This window comes from Eublepharis macularius, chromosome 14 (genome assembly GCF_028583425.1).
Source record: "Eublepharis macularius isolate TG4126 chromosome 14, MPM_Emac_v1.0, whole genome shotgun sequence".
NCBI classification, from domain to species: Eukaryota; Metazoa; Chordata; class Lepidosauria; order Squamata; family Eublepharidae; genus Eublepharis; species Eublepharis macularius.
Window position 1 is genome coordinate 48,297,159 of NC_072803.1, and position 21,555 is coordinate 48,318,713.

At 45.8% G+C, this 21,555-nt stretch overlaps 1 protein-coding gene across 1 annotated transcript in view; it reads left to right on the forward strand.

Moving 5' to 3' along the window:
• The first annotated feature begins 19,184 nt into the window (after positions 1–19,184).
• KCNT1 (potassium sodium-activated channel subfamily T member 1) overlaps positions 19,185–21,555 on the forward strand; it is a 184,646-nt gene continuing 182,275 nt past the window's right edge. Inside the window, exon 1 of the mRNA XM_054998023.1 lies at positions 19,185–19,279. Coding sequence (XP_054853998.1) covers positions 19,185–19,279 — 95 coding nt within the window. The remainder of the gene's footprint in view (positions 19,280–21,555) is intronic.

The following is a 21,555-nucleotide window of genomic DNA, read 5'->3' on the forward strand; positions in this document are numbered from 1 at the left end:
CAAATGACAGGCACTTACACACATGGGAGAAAGCAAAGGGTTTATCTTGAGGACGGGAATGTTACACAAACGGTGCCCTTTTGCCCTTACCCAGATTCTTCAGAGCTAAAGGAGGAGACAGACAAGTGCTTCTTTTCAATGACTGTATTGAATATTGCAATATGGGTAACAAAGAACATAAAGCTTACAAGCAGTTTTAAAGACATTTTTCTAGTACAAAAGGAACTGCCTGCTGAACAATTTGCAATTGGTCATTACATACATCTGATCTCTACAGTTCTTTCAGTTGGCTACTACTCAGTTCTTTTAGCTAATCTCGCGATTTTGCATGTATCAATGTAACTTTCTATTCCCCTTATTTGGTCACTATCCTTTGCTGACTTTGAATTTCTCACTTCTTGCTGACTTCCAAACCTTAGAATCAAAAGTTATAGATATGGGGAGTGAATGTGCTCTTCTTGTATCTATTTCTTCCTTCTCATGAGACAATAGCCTAAAGAATGTGTGGCCTTATCTACGTTCCCTAGGCAACTGAGAAAAGAGAAACAATTTCGGCTAGTTATGTTGTTCCGGAGCAACTTTCAGCAAAGATGGAAAAGTGAAAGAGAGAACGGGGGGGGGGGGGGGGTTGCAAGCACTATTAATTCATTCAAAGAATATGTATATGAAAGTATGAAAGATTATAAATCCTTATAATAAAAGGAATATTAAAAATCTTAACTCTACAGTAAGGGGGTCAACCCATATCCCTGTCCCTAGCACCTCCACTGAGAATCTTGCCCTGTTTCTTGGCCACTCTACAGTGTGCCAGGAAGTTGGGAACGGGCTCCGATTGGGTGTGCCAGTGTGCATGGTGCTTCAGTGAGCAGTAGAAAGGGCAGCCACAAAAATGGGTTGCTGCCCAAGGAGTGTACAGTCTAAATTTCGACAATGGTGTGGTGCGGGGAGGAGAACAGAGGGAGGGAAAAGAAGGGAGGCAAAATACTGAGGGTTGAGGATGCAGAATGGTTCCATGCTTGGGGAGATTTATTTTCAGCACGGAAAAACGGGGGTTCTGTAAGGAAGCATTATTTATAAGGGATCATGAGGCAGGTGAGTAAACAAGCGTGAACTTCCCTCCCCCTCGCCTGCATTGCAAGTGCACAGATGCAAAGTCCAGTAGCACTTAAGAATTTAACCAGCTTCATTCCTGCTGGCACCAAATTAGACTGGGAGGTGCGACTGGGCTTCTGTTTTATTTTGCTGAAGCAAACAAGGCCACCCCTCTGGATGCATAAGCTGAAACAGGCTGGAGAGGCTAATTTCTTTCTTTCTGGGTCCTCCCTTCCATTGACTGACTCTCAATCCATCACAACATTTGTGTCTCTTGGAGCATACTCAGTCCTCATCAGAGTGTTTTTTTTAAATGGGGGGAACATCCTTTTTATTAATTTGCAAGGTTCAAAGTTCTTTTGCATACTTGGAGAGTCCCCTGAATATGTAGGAACTGGCTGTCCTGATTGGCAGGGCTTTTTTTCTGGGAAAAGAGGTGGTGGAACTCAGTGGGTTGCCAGCACAGGGGGCCACTCTTAGCGGGAGGTGGTGCCCCTGGTACCACATATGCACGCGCAAAGGGCACGCATGCTCCCAGGGCCAATGATGTCACTTTGGGTCAGCGGGAACAAGGGGGGAGTTTTTAAAAGTTTAAATTACCCTCAGTGAAAATGGTCACATGGCTGGTGGCCCCGCCCCATGATCTCCAGACAGAGGGGAGTTTAGATTGCCCTCTGTGGCACTGGAGCAGCGCAGAGGGCAATCTAAACTCCCCTCTGTCTGGAGATCAGGGGGCGGGGCCACCAGCCATGTGACCATTTTCAAGAGGTTCCAGAACTCCATTCCACTGCGTTCCGGTTGAAAAAAAGCCCTGCTGATCGGTATTATACCACCAGCATACTTTCCAGTTAGAAGGAATGGTGCTAAATAAAATAACAGTCCTGAGTGAAGCTGGGAGAATCTTCCTACATAATGTGTTTCTCCGTAGGTTTTTAGGTAAACAGAACTACTATGGGTTAAGTGGGAAATGACTTGGGCATTCCCAGCTTTGCCTGGAGTTTGCTTGTGTCATTTCTGATCCCAGGGGCTAGAATCTCCCTCCCCGCTTCTCTTATTTTGCCTTCTCCTCTTGTGAGAAAACTGTGTACAGTTGGTTGCTGGGAATTGTCAAATCCCTTCTCTTGACCATGTAAGGGATGGCTTGGTTAATGAGCCACTGCCAGGAAGGAAGGGATCACTCCTAAATTAACCTGAGCTTGGAAGTCAGCAGCTCAGGTTTCCAAAGAATAGATGCTCCTCTACACTCACTCCTGTGTATGCTGGAACAGGAGTAGAAGCGGACGATGGCCAGAGGGGTTTGTGGTGCAGAACTGCTCTGCAAAGGCTGAACTGCGGTCTCCCAATCTGGTGGAGGTATTGGATCTCTTGCTTGCAGCTTCTCTGTGTGGGGGGGAGAATCCTGGTCTATGTTTGGCTGGGAAATTGGGGCTGCTATTTATAACTGGCTGTTTATAACACAAATCGTGACTTAATCCTCAAGCTCCCTTCAAGAGAACTGGTTGGACCAGCCCTGCAGAATTGTTCTCCAGAGGGTTGCAAGGCGGAGTGTTCACTGGAGCTTGCAAAGGACCCAGAAGAGAACCGTGAATCCTACTTTGTGTGAAACAGGCAAGAAGGTTGGGTGGCACTTGAGCGTTCTTGGTTTGCACATCTCACCTTTCCCACATTTTCTTGGGTGCCTCTTTATCTGAGGTGGCACAAATCCTGTCGCTACCTGAAATACCCCAAAATATTGATTTAGCAGCTTTTCTAGGCTCAGGGATGGGGGCCATAGCAATAAAGGCCTGCCTGGTTTACGCTTGGAGGTGAGGGGAATCTGGGTAAGGCTTCTTCCAGTGATCTAGCCACCCAAGATTTTTCTTGAGAGAGGAAGGTAGAAAGGAGGGAGGTAGGACAAAGGTACACCTTCAGGTAGTCTTAGCTGCAATTGTATAGGGCATCAGATGTAATTAGAACCAGCACTTTAGACTGTGCCCTAAAAGCACAGGAGACATGTCGCTTCTTCAGTCACAGTAATTATCTTGAGAAGTTCACACTCACGGGATGTAATGGCCACTACCTGAGTTTACTTTAAAACGGGATTAGATAACCCTATGGAGGCCCATCAGTGGTGATCAGCCACCATGACCAGATGGAACCTCCATGTTCAAAGGCAGTGTATCTCTGAATACCCGTACTGCATGGGGCAATGATATGAGGTAATGTTATTGTCTCGATGCTCTGTTTGTAACATTCTGGGGCTCCTATAGGGGGGCAAGATGTTAGACTGGTCCAGGAGGGCTCGTCTTCTGTTCTTATGAAGTCCGTAACATTGGTATTGAATAAAGCAGTTAGGTAAGAATTTCCTTGTTTCTGGTTTTAGCCTTTCTGCTGCAGGGATATTTATTTCATCTAGTTAAGTACTATGATTTAGAGCAGCTCTCTAGGATTTCATGCGGGAAAGGTCTTTCCCAGCACGGGCTACTTGAGGTAAAATAACTAGAAATGCTAAGGAGCGCATCTGGGACCCTCTGTGTACAAAGCAGCCGTTCTAGTACTAAGCCACAGCCTCTTCCCTTAACAAGAATATGGTTGCAACTGGCTAGCTCACACATTTGCTGCTGCCCTCACAAGCTATTTAGGGTACATCTGTACAGCATGTATAAATGACGAAGTTAATATTTTAATACTGCCTTCAATCATTTATGCTTTTATTAATATTCGATTGGCAGTAATGACTTTCGAGGTCAGGCATTGCTGGCTGTGATTAATAAGCTTGCCTCCAAATCAGGGCCAGGGGAGATTTTTGCCTTCTGGAGTGGGGGTAGAAGAGGCACTTGCTGGAAAATTTCTTCAGGAATTTCCCACCATGTAGCAGTCCTTTTTTAATCCTTACAAGACTTACCATCTCATTTTCTGTAAATCACCAGAAAACGGAACCCAGTTCTGGGATCTGAGAAATACATGGGAAAGACGTAGCCTCTTGAGTGGAGTGCCGGGAATTCAGAGTGCAACCAAGTTCAATTTCCATGTATGCAAAATGTGCAGTCAGAATCCTGCAACCTCCCCCTTTCCCAGGCTCTTCTCATGTATCTCCGAAGGCTGGCAACCTGCGTATGGAGTGCAAACTGACCGAGGGGAGGACAGAAGTCAGCCTGGCAAGCTAATTTGATTGGCTCAGTGGTGATCTTTCAGGTTGTGAGGTGAGAAGTTTGGAGTCACCATGTCAGGGGATTAAAGTTTCTTTCTTTCTTTCTTTCTTTCTTTCTTTCTTTCTTTCTTTCTTTCTTTCTTTCTTTCTTTCTTTCTTTCTTTCTTTCTTTCTTTCTTTCTTTCTTTCTTTCTTTCTTTCTTTCTTTGTAGGACTGTTGTATGGGAGTAGAGAGAGAAGGCAAGCATATAACAACCCCCTTTCAAGGGCAAGCTCTCCTGGATGTTTAGGTCCTTCGTTATGAGGGAATCTAAGCATGAATTGTGTCTGTGTGTTGGGGGGATGTCAGGGAACAGATACATTCAAGAAGTAAAAAATACAGGTCGCTTAATTTGGCTAACATGTCACTGTATTAAATATTAATAATATTTATTTATTTTCTTCATTTATGTCCTACTGTTCTCCCTAATGGGGACCAAAAGCAGCGTACAACATTCTCCCCTCCTCTATTTTATCTCCACAACCACCCTATGAGGTAGGCTAGGCTGAGAGAGCGCAAGTGGCCCAAAGTCAGCCAGTATGCTTCTGCAGCAGGGTGGGGATTTGAACCTGGGGCTCCCAGATTGTAGTCCATTGCTCAAACCACCACAGCGTGCTGGCTCTCATTTCTAATTTTCTAATTCTGGCAATTAGACTCTGATTCTAATTCTGAGAATACAATCCTAATTTTTAAAAAGGTCTGATTTAAAAGTACCTAGTCCTCATTCATTAGCCCAGTGTCTTGGCACTCTGTGAAGGTGGGAACATGTTTGATGCTTATTGTACAATTGCACAGAATCTTGCCAGCGTGTTTTCTCTTGTGAAAAAGCCAAATTCAGTGCAACTCTGGGAGATGCATGGATAGAGAGTAGAAGGGGTTGACTTTTGTGGAGACTGACGTGTGTGTGTGTGTGGGGGGGGGGGGTGACACCGGAGCTGGGAAACCTCATCCTGCTGCTTAGGTGTGTTTTTCACACCCAGGAGGAAAAACACTGACTCTCTTTGATATACTAGCATTTCTCTACTGGCTGAATGAGTTTTGGCTGGCCCAGGCTGCTGGGAACCCGATACCCAGATTGGCTAACACCTTTTTACCTGCTTGGGAGTGAGAACTGAAAAGGTGGTGCTCTTTCTTTCTGTGTGTGTGCGCATGTGAGTGACTGAGGGGGTGGGGTACGTGACCATTTGAAGGTCACCATCCTCTTTACACAAGAGCCCCGTGGCGCAGAGTGGTAAGCGGCAGTACTGCAGCCCAAGCTCTGCTCATGATGACCTGAGTTCGATCCTGGTGGAAGCCAGGTTCAGGTAGCTGGCTCAAGGTTGACTCCATCCTTCCGTGGTCGGTAAAATGAGTACCCAGTTTCCTGGGGGTAAAGTGTAGATGACTGGGGAAGACAATGGCATACCTCCCTGTAAAAAGTCTGCCAAGAAAACGACGTGTAATGTGAGTGCGACGTCCCCTCCATGGGTCAGTAATGACTTGGTGTTTGCACAGGGGACTACCTTTACCTTTTTATCTATCCTCTTTACAGCCATTGGAATCTCCCAGTGGGGAGGGGAGATCAGATGTCCAGGTAATGTAAATTCCAAGTCACATTACAAGTCATTCTGCTTCATTTCTTTTATTAGCCTGCACCATAGCTCTTTAGCCAATATACTCTCTAGTGTCATGCTTATGGAATAAAGTTTGTATTGTTTAAGATGTAAAGGGATTGACTGGATTTCTATCGACATGCCTTGTCTGGGGGTCAACATTACCCAAAGAACTTTGATCATCTTCCTGCCATCAGACTGAGGAGAGGGTGGGGAGACAAAGATGAGAGAATCTCCCCCCCCCCAAACCCTGCTTGACAGAGCTGCAAGGGACCCTTATTGAGGGGAGTGAGTTCATCACAGACAGAATGACTCCCCCCACCCACTTCTTGAAAACAGGCTGTTTGTCAGGTCCTGGGGCAGAAGCATTACAGGATCTTCCTTTTTAAAGGGAAAAAACAGCTGAACGGGACCCTGATTTGACTTGAGTGTGGGCAATGAAAGGCTTAAGACCCCTGCACATGTACACACATGCGTGTGCGCGTGTGTATGATGTGCCATCAAGTCACTTATGGTGACCCTATGAATTAACCTCCAAAACACATCCTATCATAGATAGACTTGTTCAGATCTTGCAAACTGGAGGCCTTTGTTGAGTCAAGCTATCTCATTTCAGGACTTCTTCTTTTCAAACTGCCTTCTACCTTTCCTAGCATTACTGTCTTTTTTCCAGTGAGTTTTGTCTTTGCCAGATGTGTCCAAAGTACGATAGACTCAGCTTAGTCATTTTAGGTTCTAGAGAGAATTCAGACTCAGTTTGATCTAGAACTTGCTTATTTGTCTTTTTGACCATCCATGGGTCCTGCCATAAAGATTTTTGTGCTGTCATATTCAAATAAATACACAAAAACTTACATTTGCCAAGTGCAGCAGTAAGTATTCCTAGAGAACCCAGACAGTGGACATTTATATTTATACTGTTGGGAAATGGGAGACTACTTTCTTTTTTTGATTATATGTTTTTTATTATAAAAAGCAGAGTGATAATATGGGGGGATACAGAAAAGAAAAAAGAGATATAACATAATTATGTAAAGCAGAAATAATTATATATAACGAAGTATAAAAAACAGAACATTTTCTCCCCCATGTCTCCTTCATTAAATATTTAAGATACGGTCTATAAAATGCAATAATTTGCAACTACATCATTGCTGTCATCATTACTACATGTACAATATTATTTACTTTCACCACGTTCTACATGCCCACTATAGTTAACAAATAAGGAATATATCAGAGTACAAAAGGAAAATCTATTATCTATCTCATTATAAGAAAACGGGATGATTCTGCTCAGGATCTATTTCTTTATCCTATTATATAAAAAGCAAGCCGTATTGACGGCAAGTTGCTTTTTATCTCCACACAGGCACACTCACAGGCCCCTCCGTGGGGATAAAAAGTGAGTCATTGGCAGATGAGCCCAGATGGGCAGGGCATGGAGGCCAATGAAGTGGGACCCTGCCCCCCAGCAACCAACGTTCTAAGATAATCCGCTTGTGAACATGGAGGGTTCCATGGAGGTGTTTGAGGGGCCACAGAGGCGGCAGGGAGGCCTGGCACAGCAGCGTGGCCCTCCCAAGGCCCTGCAGCAGCCCCTTTAGGTGAAATTCTTCCTCTAGCCTGTCTCTTCCCTCTAAGCAGCTGTACTGTTCACCAGCATTCTGTTGCTGATGACGTTTCACCCTTGGAAGTTAGGGTGAACAATCAGTGATGTTATAGCAATTTAGCCAAGTGTACTGGCTGGGCGCTGTGTGTTTGTGGATGGGCAGGTGACAGGCACCATATGTAATACATGAAAAACAATGTTCAAGGAAAGCACTGGATGACAAATTCTGGGATGAAGTCATGGCTAAAATTAATCTCTTCGTGTGATGATTTCAGCGGTGTGTACCATTCTAATATTTCTCTGCTAGCTCTTGCTGTCAGGCAATTTTTCCTTGCAGATGAGCTATTTGATGAAAATCATACTTACTACTGCCCTATGTCACTTTTCATCCTGAGCAACAATGAACATCTTTTAAATATTTTATTATCTTTCTATCAGCATGCGTGCCCAATCCCATTGACCTTTCCAGTAGATCTGGGCCCCTCGCAACTCACTTGTGTTTCCCCCCAGTTCCTTTTCCATAAGCAAGTTTTGCTTATCGGGCTAATGCACAGAAGCTACTATTTAAAAAAAAATTATAGATGAGGAAATGCCACTCGGGAGATAGGTGGGTGGCTGCATCTTTTCCCAGCCCCTTGTTTTTCCATTCATTTGCCAACCAATTTGTGATTGCAAAAGCCCCCACGGTTGCTCATAGTGAGTTATTTCCATAATACCATGGAAATTAGATCAGAGCTGGAAAGCAACAGAGGAATAGCATTTTCTTTACAAAAACGTTATTTGAAAGTCTTGTATTACGCTTGAACACCCAGCAGGCTTTGAAGCTTGGATCTGAGGGGACATCAGATGGGGGGCAGGGATGGGAATGCAGGAAACTTAAATTCAAATCCCCCCCCCCTTGGATATGATGGTCACCAGATGACCTTGGACCAGTCACTCCCAGCCCAACTTTACCTCGCATTGCTTATGTTTATTTAGGGGGGTGGGTGGGAATGGCCTCTGAGGCGCAAGAAGAAAAATCATAAAAATTCTCAGAATTGAAAACAAGCTATAAAGTAAACCAAGAGCTACCCAAGGACATAAAAATACCAAGAAACAGTAACCAGCAGCTTTAGAAGGCTATCCATAAAGCATTCCTCAGGCTAGAAGCAGGTCGTAAACACAGCCACAAAAAAATATGGAACCCATCATTCAAAGAGAAATATTCTGGCCTGGTGCCAATAAGACAGTTAAATAGGGACTGGGCAAGCCTTAAAGGAGAGAGCATTCCACTGCTGAGGTGCCACCACTGAATAAGCCCTGCCTGCGATTGCCACCTACCTTGACTCTGCAGGCAGGGGCACAGACAGCAGGGCTCGGGAGGCAGATCTTCTCTGGGCAGGAGGCCCCATCCCCAGAACTGTGCCTAGAAACAAACAGGCAGCTAGTGGAGGGGACACAACTCCTGTATCCAGCCTCTGATAGCAACCCTGTTGCCATATTTCAGATCAGCTGCAGTTTCCAGCCCGTTTTCAAAGGTAGCTCCTGCAGAGTGCATTGCAGTAATCTAACTAGGATGTGCACAGAGCAAGGATCACTATAAGACACATACTGTGTTTTTTACAACACGGTCATCACTGGCATATCAGCTGAAGCTGAAGAAGGGTGCTACATGCCATGGAAGAGAACTGAGCCCCCAATCATAGGCTGGGATCGAGCTATGAACTGGCAGGGGTAGTAGTACAATCCCCTCCAGGACATGCTGGCTCCACAGTCTCTGAGCAGCGGTTGCCATTGACCAACAAAACTCTCCACTGACAACAGTGCTCAGTCTGGTCTAGATTATATTTCAGTTTATTGGCCCTCGTCCATCCCATTTAGGATTGCCAGGCCTTCCACTCCAGCAGGAGGCCTCCCGTCGATTGCCATTGTGGGGGAAAAATAAAAATGCTGCTGGCCTCTGTATTGGTACTCTATGGTAAAGCCATTGAGTCTCCAGTGATTCCTACAGCTACCCATTGTCCAACCTGGAAGTGACATAGGTGATATCTCTCACATCCCGTGTCTCCCCCCCCCCCCCGCCAATTAATCCTATTGCCTTCTCCAGGCACCTGTTTGGGACTTCCACAGGCCTATCTGACTTAGTTTTTAGGCAGAAATAGTACATACTGGTGGTAAATCCCCCAACAACCTCTCCCAGAAGTTTCATGTAAAAGTTACTGTAAAGGGATTTTTGGGGACCCCTCACCTAATGTCCTATGTATGCACGCTATTGAAGCTGAACTACGACACAGAAAGAAGAATCTTCCTCAGCAGACAAATTCCTTCTCCCACATTTTAGCAGACTAGACTGCAGGTCGACTTAGCCCTACATAGAGGAAAGAATGTAAACATTTTTTCTTGTTTTCACTTTGCAACTAAGTTTTTAACCTTGACTGTGTTATTTTCCAGAAGAATGTTGAACCCGTGGCAGATTATGACTTCAGCCTTGAAGTGTTTATATTACAGTGAGATTTTATTGTCCTGTCAATTAGGCCTATTAGGTGCCATATATCCTAGAGACTGTAAGAATTATTTGTATGAACCTTTGATCTTATATTCTGTAAACAAATAACAATCATTCTGTAAATAATAAAGCTTTGGGGGTATATAAGACTTTCTGATGTGATTGATGGATATGTCTAAATGAGGACATAGCATCTGGGTTTTATTAATAAATAAATAACGCTCATAATTCTTTATTGATCACTGATTGGTGACTTAATTATTAGGGGGTGTCAGCTGAAAGGGAAAATAAAATTGAAACAGAGTACTTTGCATAAAAATTCTCTTTCCATTACACAGGATGGGGAACAAAAGATCCCCTTTGCATAGCATACATGCCATGGGGTCAAGCAACAGTTCCCTGGTATCACCTTTGGGAACTGGATACCTGTCTAAGAGTGGAATCACTGAAACATGCTATCCCCCTTCTTCATAAGAGGTCTCATGGTCATAAAATGGAGCCCCTCTGAATAAATAGGAAAACAGATGGGGATTCAACTGGTTTACCCCTAGCCAGTTCTGTATCTCTTGTATCATGGCCTGATCCCCTCAGGCTGGGAGATGAGTGAGGGGGGGGTGGAGCTGGTGGGATGGAAAAGGGGGCAGAGTGTGGCACCTGGTGATTCAGGAGGTGGAGCCTCACTGAGGGCGGAGCCTGGTATATCTGAAGGAGGAATGACTTTCAGATGATTCAGAGATACGCTGAAAACAGCTGTAGTCTGAGATTTTATTTATTTATTTTCAGTATTTATATCTTGCCTTAGACTTTTAGAACCCAAGGTGGCTAAAACTTTAAATCAAACCTGGAGGACTAATGACTCCGTCTTCTTCACAGCAATAGGCTAGAGTGGGTCACATGGTACTGCCTTATCCTTGTGTAAGATTCTGGGTGATCTGAGAGAATGGTGTGAGAGGTCCTTGACTGAAACCTAACCACTGCCACTAGGTGACCTTAGGCAAATCCCTTGTGGCTTATTTCCCCTTAATTTAGCATGGGGATGGTGACAGAGGTGACCTGCCTCACAGGGCTGTTGTATGGGTAATGAGTGAAATGCTGTAAGATCTGCATAAACGTTTAATTATGATAAAAAATAGTATTATTGAGGTTGGAGAGCCTTCCCTCAGTCTTCTTCTGCTCTGTTTGGACTGCTTCCAATATCAATTCACTTTTGTGTGAGTCTTCATGTTGTTATCAAGGCTGTGTTTACTCTGCCTTTAAACAAAATTTGGGTGCAAGGATAGCTGAATTCTGCAACCTGCACAGTTTATGCTAGCTGGGTAAATTTGCATGCTCACTCTTGTGTAATTTATGTTTTTATATATAAAATTAGTAATTATGGATTTAACTAAATGTTCTGAGATTTCAGACAGTTAATTTTTAAGCATAGCTTTGCAGCTGCAACTCACTTTAAAAAAAAGAGCTGAGATTGTCAAGGTGTCAAATTATGTACCTTTGATATCATTCTTTGTTTCTCTTCCTGCAAAATATCTCAGTATGAAATGCTCTGGCTATCAGCCCTGGCAGCTAAATGGAACCTCTGCGTTTAGCAGCAGTCTATCTTTGAATACCAGCATTGTTGCCCTGCTTCTGGGCTTCCAGGAAGCATCTGGATGGGTGCTGTGGGTCAACTGGTTGCATGAGGTGGTCCTTTTTCCGTGATTCAGCATGGTGCTTCTTGAACAGATGTAGCTTCCTTCTAGTGAGTCACTCTGTGGGCCTGTCTTAGCTCTGTATTGCCTGCTACAGTTCCCCAGGGCCTCAAGCTAAGAAAGATTTCAGCCAGCAGTGATTATTATAACACGGGATGCTAGGGATCGGGACCTTTGGCATGCCATGGGTATGCCCTGCCACTGAGCCACAGCACTCTTCCCGTGCCATTATAAAATGTGATGATCTACTAATGTAGCCGGAGTCTAATGTATTAAGTTGCAAGCATGTATAGGCAACAGCAGGCATATGTCATGAGGGAGGATGACTGGGTGGTTCTTCGAGAAGGGGTGGATTTTTGGCTCTCCTCCAGAGAACGCAAAGCTTTTTTGCCTCGTCAATCAGCCACAGGTGGCTGCAAGAAGCACCCGAGTCCCCTTCAGAGTCCCTTGCAGAGAGAGAGGCATGCCTGTGTGAGCTGGCTGCTAGATCTCCTTCCGTGCTATTTCTAGTTATATGATTGAGACTGAGAGCCCTGCGGATGAGACAGAGATGGACTCTGGATCTGCGAAGGATTTTTTCTTGAATGGTAAAGAGCGGGGAGAGATGATTCTTCATTCAACAAGGTGAATTTTTGGAACAGATTTCCCTATGCATGTGAACATGGAAGGACTCTCCCTGTGTAGGGGAAAGAGGCTGATGCTGGGAGTCCCTCCCTGTGGGAGATCGATTTGAAAAGGGTTTTGTCTGGAGAACAATGCCAACCCTCAGCACCAACATGCTTGTGCCCAAGATGACGGTGAGACGTTATTCCCGGAGAGATGACCTCGCTCAAAAGCTGATGAGGTTAGTGTCTGAGTCGGGAGACATGATGGCTGGCTCTAAGTACTGGCGCGCAGCTAGCCTGACTCATTCATCCTTTTCTGGTATTTCTGAACTGAGAGGAAGGTATTGTTTAAAGACAGTTTTTGCAGGTGGCTGTGTCAGTCAATTGGGGGGGGGGGGCGTGGAACCCCAAAGCAGCCATAATTAGAGAGGCCATGTAGTGGCTTGAGTGTCAGGTTCAGATACTCACATTATCTTTACTGCTTTTGGGGTGACCTGGCCTGCCTCACAGGGGTGTCGTGAGATAAAATGGGGGTGGGGGTGGAGAGCTGGGTATGTGGCTCTGGGGTCCTTCGAGGAAGGACAGGATGGAAATGTACTAGGGAGACAGATAAAGCCATAACTTTAATAGGCCAAGTAAAGCATTAGAAAGTGGTGAGCAAGCTTTTGTTTTCAGCAGAACTTTGGGCAGGATTTTTAGTGCAAAAGGAAGGGGGCAGTGATAGGCATAAGGGCAGGTCCAAATTTGCGATGAGGGGGAGTAAGGAGAGAATGTGTTAGGCAGGCTTGATGGGGAGACTAAAAGAAGGGAGGCAGCGCTCCATGGCGGAGCGTCTGCTTGGCACGTAGAAGGTCCCCAAGTTCAACTCCAGCATCTCCCGTTAAAAGGATCAGGCAGTGGGAGATGCGAGAAACCTTGGCCCGAGACCCTAGAGCACTGGTGCTACTCAGTCCTGCTCTTGGTAGACCAAGGGTCTGACTTGGTAGATGGCAGTTCCTCGTGCTTAGGTTAAACTGTCTTATTGAAAGAAGAGTTGCTGCAAGTTCTTCTGAGGCTGTGGCTCAGTAGGAGAGCACAAAATGTCCTGGCATCTTTAGCAGACGTTGGGAAAGTCTCTTCTCTGATGGCATCGCCTCTTCCCACATTATGGAGTATACAGGCTGGGACGGCATCTTCTCATTGTGTCAGGTGTAATGCAGATGTGTGTGTGTATGGGGGCAGGGGGGGGGAAGACCCGACCTCTGTATTCCATAATGTGTAAAGAGTACCTGTAATGTTCATGAGAATCGGGGAGGCTCCTGCATGTCACGGTAGACAATACTGAGTCAGATGGACTGATGGTTCCTGTATTCATAAGCCTGGATAAAGCCCAAATCTTATGTATCTGTGTGGTTTGCTGCCACAATGGGGCTTTGCCTCTTTCCAAGGTGATCTCTCTGGATGTAGAAAAGCTGCCTGTTGCTTCTCTGCACGAGTCACTGAGTTTGAAGTACAAAAAAAGTACTTCATGCAATGCTTGTGGAAATCAGTTATGAAGCCATAACTGGTAGTGTAGCTGCCTTTAAAAAGGAGATTAGACAAATAGCCATGATTACTAAATGGAACCCTCCATGTTCACAAGCAGTATATCTTGGAATGTTAGTTGCTGGGGGGGGTGGATTCCACTTCTCTGGCCTCCATGCCCTGCCTATCGGGGCTCATCTGCCAGTCCAGCTCTCATTTCTCACAACAGACAAACGGCCTGTATTTGTCTGAGACGAGCCAGTGTGTTCATAAGCTACTGTTGTCATCCCGGAGGGCTAAGCTTACGTTCTTGTCAGTTCTGGAAAAAATACGAAACATGCCAAAACGCAGTGAAGCCTCTCTCTCATTGGAATTCACAAAGCGGTGGTTGCTCCACAGGCAGCTGCCTCTCACAGTTGTTCTGTGTAACCAGATCATAGGAAGTTTTCCTTCTATCTGATTTAAAGAGGAAGGAGAGGTGAGGTCCACAAGTCATGGTCAGAAAGAGCATGAAGTTATGGGGATGTTCCTGTTTAAATTGGGGGGGGCGTCCTGTGTTCGATGCTGGGGAAAGTCCCCACATTGAAGCAGACAGTGCCGGTTCTTATTGGAGCCAGCCCGATCCTTCTTTGCTCGTGCTCTTCCTGAAAGGGGAGGCCTGCAGCTTTCCAGTGGACCTTGGACCTTTGTGGAAAGCCAGCATGTCATTCCCCCCCCCCCCACTTAAGCACTTCTTTCTGGCAGGGAGAGGGAAATAAAGTCGTGAATCGATGGATATCTAATTGAGAGCATCCTGTGTTCACATCTGGCACTTCTTCCAGAAACAACTGAGCCAGGAATGCCCATCAGCTTGTGCTAATCTTACACATTTTGGAGTTTTGCACTGAAATGTTGCATGAGTAACTTCTTACATTGCATCTTGACCCCCCCCCCCCGCCCCACCAATGTCAGCAGGGCTTTTTTTCAGCTGGAACGCGGTGGAACAGAGTTCTGGAACCGCTTGAAAATGGTCACATGGCTGGTGGCCCCGCCCCCTGATCTCCAGACAGAGGGGAGTTTAGATTGCCCTCTGCACTGGCGGCGTGGAGGGCAATCTAAACTCCTCTCTGTCTGGAGATCAGGGGGCGGGGCCACCAGCCATGTGACCATTTTCGCCAAGGGCATTTTAAACTTTAAAAAACTCCCCCCTTGTTTCAGCTGACCCAAAGTGATGTCATTGTCCCTAGGAGCATACGTGCCCTTTGCACGCACACTGGTGGTACCAGGGGCACCACCTCCCACCAAGAGTTGCCCCCTGTGCTGGCAACCCAGAAAAAAAGCCCTGAATGTCAGTCTATCCCCTTTCTTCCCATTTGTGTCTAGATCTGCAAACTTACGATACTCTTGGGGGAGGGCTGTGGCTCTGTGTTAGAGCTACTGCTTACCCATGTCAAAGGTCCCATTTTCAAGTCTTGGCATCTTCAGTTAAAAGTATCAGGTAGAAGGTGATGGGTATGACCTCTGCCTAAGACCCTGGAGAGTCGCTTTCAGTCAGAGTAGACAAGATTGACCTTGATGGGCCAAGGGTCTGAGTCAGTTGAAGGGCAGCTTCATGCATTCTTGTGCTTCGCACACATGAATGTGAACTCTAAACATCAAAAGCTTCTGTCGCAATAAATCAGTATAATCCTTTCAGGTGGCTACAATGCGCCTTTCCCTATTTGGTTCATAAATAAATGAATACTTTTTGGAAGATCCCCCTGTAGCAAGGTCAGAGAGGGAGTTGGTTTTAAGCAAAAGTGGGATTCAAGGATTTGGATAAAGAGCTGATTGGACACAAATCGAACTTGCCAGTTTGTTCGCAGAGGGAGCCCAACTCATCTTGCCCGCGGGGGAATAGAACTGAGCAACCGGCATGGAGAGCAGCAGTCCCGAGAGGCAAAATGCTGAAGTTAAAAGTGCTGAGTCCTGGGGGCTCCTCAATGCGCCATTCAGCAGAAATGTCAGGCATCCTTTTCTTCATAACCAACTTGGGAAAGGCAATTTTTGAAAGATTTATTGACTTTGTTTTGGCACTTGGCAAGTGACCTTAGAGAAGGTGTCTGAGCAACTAAGGCTGCATCCTTAAAGCAATTCAGTGGAGCCTGGCAGCCCAACACACCTCCCTTCGCCCAGTGGAAACTTGGCTGCTGTTCACAGTTGAGATGGATCTCATGTTGCCCCTAGTGTTGTCGGGGATCCCGTGTGTTCTGTCTGCTGAACTGGTTCAAAATCAAATGGGGTGGTTGGCTGGGCTGTAGTTCAGTGGCAGTGCACACGCTTGGCACGCTGAAGGCCCTAGGCTCCATTGTGGCATCTCCAGTTAAGGGAACTTAATGTAGCAATTTTGGGGAACGACCTTTCTCTACCTGAGTAGTTTGGAATGGCCTGACTTGGTAGAATATAGTAATATGGGGAAAATAGACAATGAATCCAACTGACACGTGAAAATGTAAAAATGAAAGTGTGATAAAGAATTTATGAATAGGAAAAAAATTACATACGTTCAATATTATGAAAACAATACATCAAATAACGTAATGATGATGGCATCAATAAAACCCTACATCAAGGTCATAAAGCAAAGACATAGAAAAACATATAATGCAAATGAAATGGGATATGAAATGGAATGAGGTCTGCTACCAAACCTCCATTGTAAATCTTTTTATAATAAGACCAGTAGAAAATACATGACTGTGACTATTAAATCGTGGTCATCCTTTCCAGAGATTCAGGGTCTGAACTGTACACACAAGTTTGGGAATAATAATAATAAGACAGACAGACAGACAAAAAATGTTCTAAATCTGAGGACGTTCGTGCGTAGAAATGACCTGCTCGCAGATGTCATTCTGTTTCAGATTCCCTTTCATTTTGCATTCTATGTTTTCGACACCTTCTGTTTATGATTTTATTGTAGAGTTTTATTGATGCCATTGTGTTTATAGTTTTTGATATATTGTTTTCATATGGATACATTAAACGAATAGTTGTTATTGAATCTATGTAATTTCTTCTGTTTATGGATTCTCTATTTCAATTTCATTTTTTAATATTTCTGTGGGTGTCAGTTCGTTGTATCGTATGTTTTCCCACTTTTACTACATTCCTCTTTGTATTTGAGTACTTTTCTTGTTGGGCTATTGGAAGGGTAACCCTTTTCCCTGACTTGGTAGAGACAGCTTCATAGGTTCAATCATAGCAGATAACAGAGAGTTGCCAGCACAAGCAGCCAGGCTGTGGATTAATTCCCATCCTTCTGTCCATTCAGGATAGACTGAAAATTCTATTAAAATGTAGATTAACGTTGCTGCATATACTGTGCGTTCATCCAGAAAGTTTTCACTGCTTTGACTACGACAGCACTGAATGTTTATCCTAGATGTTGACGCTTGTGGTCAAAACTAGTTCTTGTAATATGAACCAACTCCATACTAACACCTTTTTGCACCATTTGAACTTTGGCATTTACCTCTTCAGTTCTGTTTCATTTCAAGGAGAAGCTGGTATGCCTGTGCAGCCTATTATCCAGCGTACTCTGTTGAGAAATATACCCACAGCTGATCTGCTTGCTCTGTGGCTTATTCAGGGGTATGTGCCCTTCCAGCCGATGCATGTTTATTTAAAAGTAAATCCAGCCGCCTTCCACTGAACTTGCTCTTAAGGAAGTGTGCATATGATTGCAACCTGAATCAGAATAATGTTCTATGAGTTCATGTCTCAGCTGAGTTTTGAACTGAATGTTCCTCGCAGGGCAGCGTGCCTGCAAGTGTATTTGGACATCCGTGCTGGACTTGGAAGTGTGAAAAGTGGAGCAAAAAGGAGAGCAGCTTTTTGTGCAATGTCTGCTTTGTCATTGGTCTCTTGAGCCTTTTGCAGCCGTTTGCTTCTGCTGCCCCCTTTAGAGCCGGTGTCATGGTTAGTGTATTGTACTAGGATTCAGGTGACACAGGTTCGAATCCCTGCTCTGCCATGGAAGCTCACCGAATGAGCTTGGGCCAGACACACTCTTTCAGCCTAACCTACCTCACAAGGTTGTTGTGAAGGTAAAATGGAGGAGAGGAGAATGTGAGCCACTTTGAGTCCCCATGTGGAGAAAGGTGGGGTATAAATTAAGTAAGTAAACAGAGACTCCTCTCTCCTCTCCCTCATATTGAAGAACCTTTAATGCATATCAGTGATCATATTTATAGTCCACTTAAAATTTGTTATCCCTCATTCATGACAGCCAGCGTGATTCATGATAGAGGTCTGGGTTCAAATCCCCACTCTGCCTTGAGCTCGGTGAGTGACTGCCCCATCTCTCGGCCTCACAGTGCTGCCTGAAGCTAAACTGAGGGAGGGAGATAGTATGGTTGCCCTGAGCTCTTTGGAGGGACGGTTAAAGATGAGCTAAAGGAAGAATAAAAACCCATCGCTCTCGCTGTTCACTAAGAGGATGTTGCACACAAAAACTGGACCCCCCTCCCTCTTCTCCTCGATACGTGGAGTGATGGTCCCAGCCTGGTTAGCTGGTTGTGTGACCCTGTAGTGTCTGGTGGCAGCCAAACAGTTCGGATTTTTCTGATCTGGAATCCTGACTATCACTCTTTGGCTTTTGTTGAAGTTTTAAAAATTCTTCTGACTTCATTTCTTCCTCTCTTCCCCCTGTTTGCTGATCCAGGTGGGGTTGTTTTGGTGTGTGTTGTGTGTGTGTGTGTGTGTGTGTGTAAAACACACTGAAAAACAACCAGTGTTGTTTCTTCCCTCCACACTCCCTCTTGCCTTCTGCAAGGCAAGTCAGGCAAACCTCGGTCTTACCCTTTGGCTTCTCTCTCTCTCCTGCACACACACACAAGCTCAATTGCACACACATGCACACCCAATTACATGCACACGTGCCCTGCCCAATTATTCTCCCTTTGCTGCCACTCCTTCACCTGCCAGTCTGGAGGGGGTGAGTGCTCTGTCAGAGAAGCCATGTCTGTCCCCCTCTCGATGCCAAGAGGACCGGTGAGTTCTCCTGCCCCTAAGAGGGGAGGAGAGATTGAATGATGGGAAATGTGTGTGTGGGGGGAACGGGGAAGGTCTTAATCGTGGGTTCCCCCACTAGGATACCTTTCTCATTTGTTCACACAGGCACTAGGCTTTGCCTAGCTGGAGAGACGTCCTAAACTGGCGAAGTGCGGGTGGCCCCAGTGCCCTCCTGCAGAGGAGGTGCCTGAGCGTCTGGCAGTGGATGGTCTCCTCCACAGAGGGTTCCGTCCGGCAGGCAGGACAAGGGAAGAGGGGGGAAACCTGCAGCCTGGCTCCTTCCACTCCTCTCCTTCACCCCTCTCTCCCTCGCAGGCTCAAGTCGTCTCCGGGTGGCAGCGGAGGAGGGGGAGGTGGCGGCGGCTGCAAGAGCGGAGTTATCCTGGACATCTCCTCTTTGACGATGAATGAGCTGGACACGGAGGTGCTGCCTTTGCCTCCTCGTTACCGGTTCCGGGACTTGCTGTTGGGGGATCAGAGCTTCCAGAACGACGACAGGTAAGCGAGCGCGTGGAGGAGGAGGACGGGCCAAGGGCAGCAAGGGGAACCAGTGCCAGAAGTATGCCGTGCTTAAAGAGCGTGAGTCTGGGTGGAGAGGATAAAACTTAGGCTTTGGTTCAGAGGTTGCTGTGTCCAAAGGCAAGGAAACGGGGTTACGCAGAATGAGCCCGAGGCGCTCTCCGGGGTGCTGATCTTTCCCTCTTCCTCTGTGTGCCTCTAAGGTGCTCTTGCCCTTTCTCCCTTCAATGTGTGCCTCTTGATGTGACTGCTTCATTTTGGCAGGATGCTGCCCCAAACGCTGGTCCTTGTAGTGCGCTCTCCAAAATCCCATCCCGGTCTTCCACGGCAGCCCTACGCTGAATGCGGGCAGTGGAGGGGACGCTGCCCTCTTAGCCGCTTGGTTGCTCCATTGCGCTGTCCGCGGTGCTGGCCTTTTTCTTCCCCCCAATGAATAAGGCATTCTCTTAAGTCCTTCTCTTGACCTGTGTGCCTGCTTGCCTGGAGACTTCTTTCTTTGCCATGGAGTGTTTTTTGTACATTATGCTTAAGGCACACTGTAAGATTCTCTGTCATGCTGTCTGTGAATGCTGAAAGCATTTTTATTTGTGTGTGTGTGCGGGGGGGGGGGGGGAGACATTCCAGCTGGTGTGTAGTAAAAAAACATTCCAGCTGATGTGTAGTGTTACAAATCACAAAAAAGCCAAAAACCTGGTGCAAGCTTCACACGTGAAACTGTTCACTTTGCTTTGGAACTCCTTCAGCCGGGCCCTGCAAGCATGCAAAGCGCTCTCCGTAAGTTTCCGATGTGGGGTCCCGCCGTGCTCTTTCAGGATGCTCATTTTGTTTATGATATTTTACATGAATTGCTGTTCAGTGACGTTTTGTGTGTGTTGCTGGTCTCCTGACAGTTTGCATGAAATGGGTAAAAGCTTGAAAGCAAAGGGCAGCCCGAGGAAATATGAGCAGTCTTCATAAATCGAGCCTCACTAGGCATGGCGGAGGAGTTTGCTGACGATATCCACTTCTCCCTTTACCAATACCTTTGGAGATGCTTTGAGCAAAGGGCTGCCTGTACTCTCTCCTTGTTGCTGGTTTCCCCCTCGCTCCCTTTCTATTCCTCTGCAGGTTGCTTTCTGAAGACCTTCCCTGCTTTCTTTTCCTGAGAGCTTTGTACTCCCCAGGAACCCATCTAAATAGTTTTTGGTGCTAGAACTTCGTATTCCTTGTGTGTTCCATGTCTATAGAGCTCCCCACCCCAGTTTCTGCCCTCAACCAGCTGTATCTAGGTGAGGGGAGGAATCTCAGCCCCCCTCCCCCAGTGTGATTGCAGTCGGTAGCTATCAATGTGACTGAACACAAAGATGAGTCAATGGGACAGCAGAAATTACAACAAGAGAGTAATTTTCTATCCCTTTTGCAAAATGATCGTTTTGGGAGATGTGAATGGTTGCTGGACTCCCATGACTTCACTTAGATGGATTTGGAAAATTTATATGTCTCTGAAATTTCCCTTGTGGCTTAGGTTTTATGATGGTTTTATATTTATTTAAGATACGGAGCCCTTCCTTCATTTCTCCCTGTTGGTGACGCTCCCAGGTGAGCGACTGTAAATAAACCTTTCTGAAGAGATTGCATGAGAAGAAATAAATGCTCTTTATTTTTATTCAGAATTGCCTGGGGGGGGGGGTTGAGGGGATGTTTTGTTGGTGTTCTTAAACTCCCTCCCCCCTCCCCAATTTGCAATGATTTATTAAGGTGCTTGGTGAAGTTGTAGCGAAAAAAATCTGCGGGAGTACAGTTGCTTAGTTGCAAATGACTTCTAGAAAGAAGTCAGTTAAAGCAAACAGTAATAATCAGGCAATTGCTCTCTGGTGTAATGTGTGTGTGTCATAATCATTGCACTTGCTGTAATCTATTGCCAAAGGGGTGTTCTGAAATACAATGCTTTGATTCCCTCCCCACCATAAATGATATAATTCTTCCAAGAAATGGTTTTTTGTGGGTCTCTATGAAGTGGCTTGCTTCCCGGGTGATGGGAACTCAGCCGGCACCTAATCCCCTTCCACGGGGTAAAGGAAGAAATTGTTGGGTGTGGTGTGGGAGGATTCACCCTTCCCTTGATCATCCCCCCCACCAGATACTTGCTGCATCAAGTGTGTCTGTGTATATATTTTTATTTCACCTTTCTTCCAAGGACCTCCAAGTGGTTATTCCCTCCTTTGTTTTATCCTCAGAACATCCCTGCGAGGTAGGTTAAGAGCAACTGGCCCCAA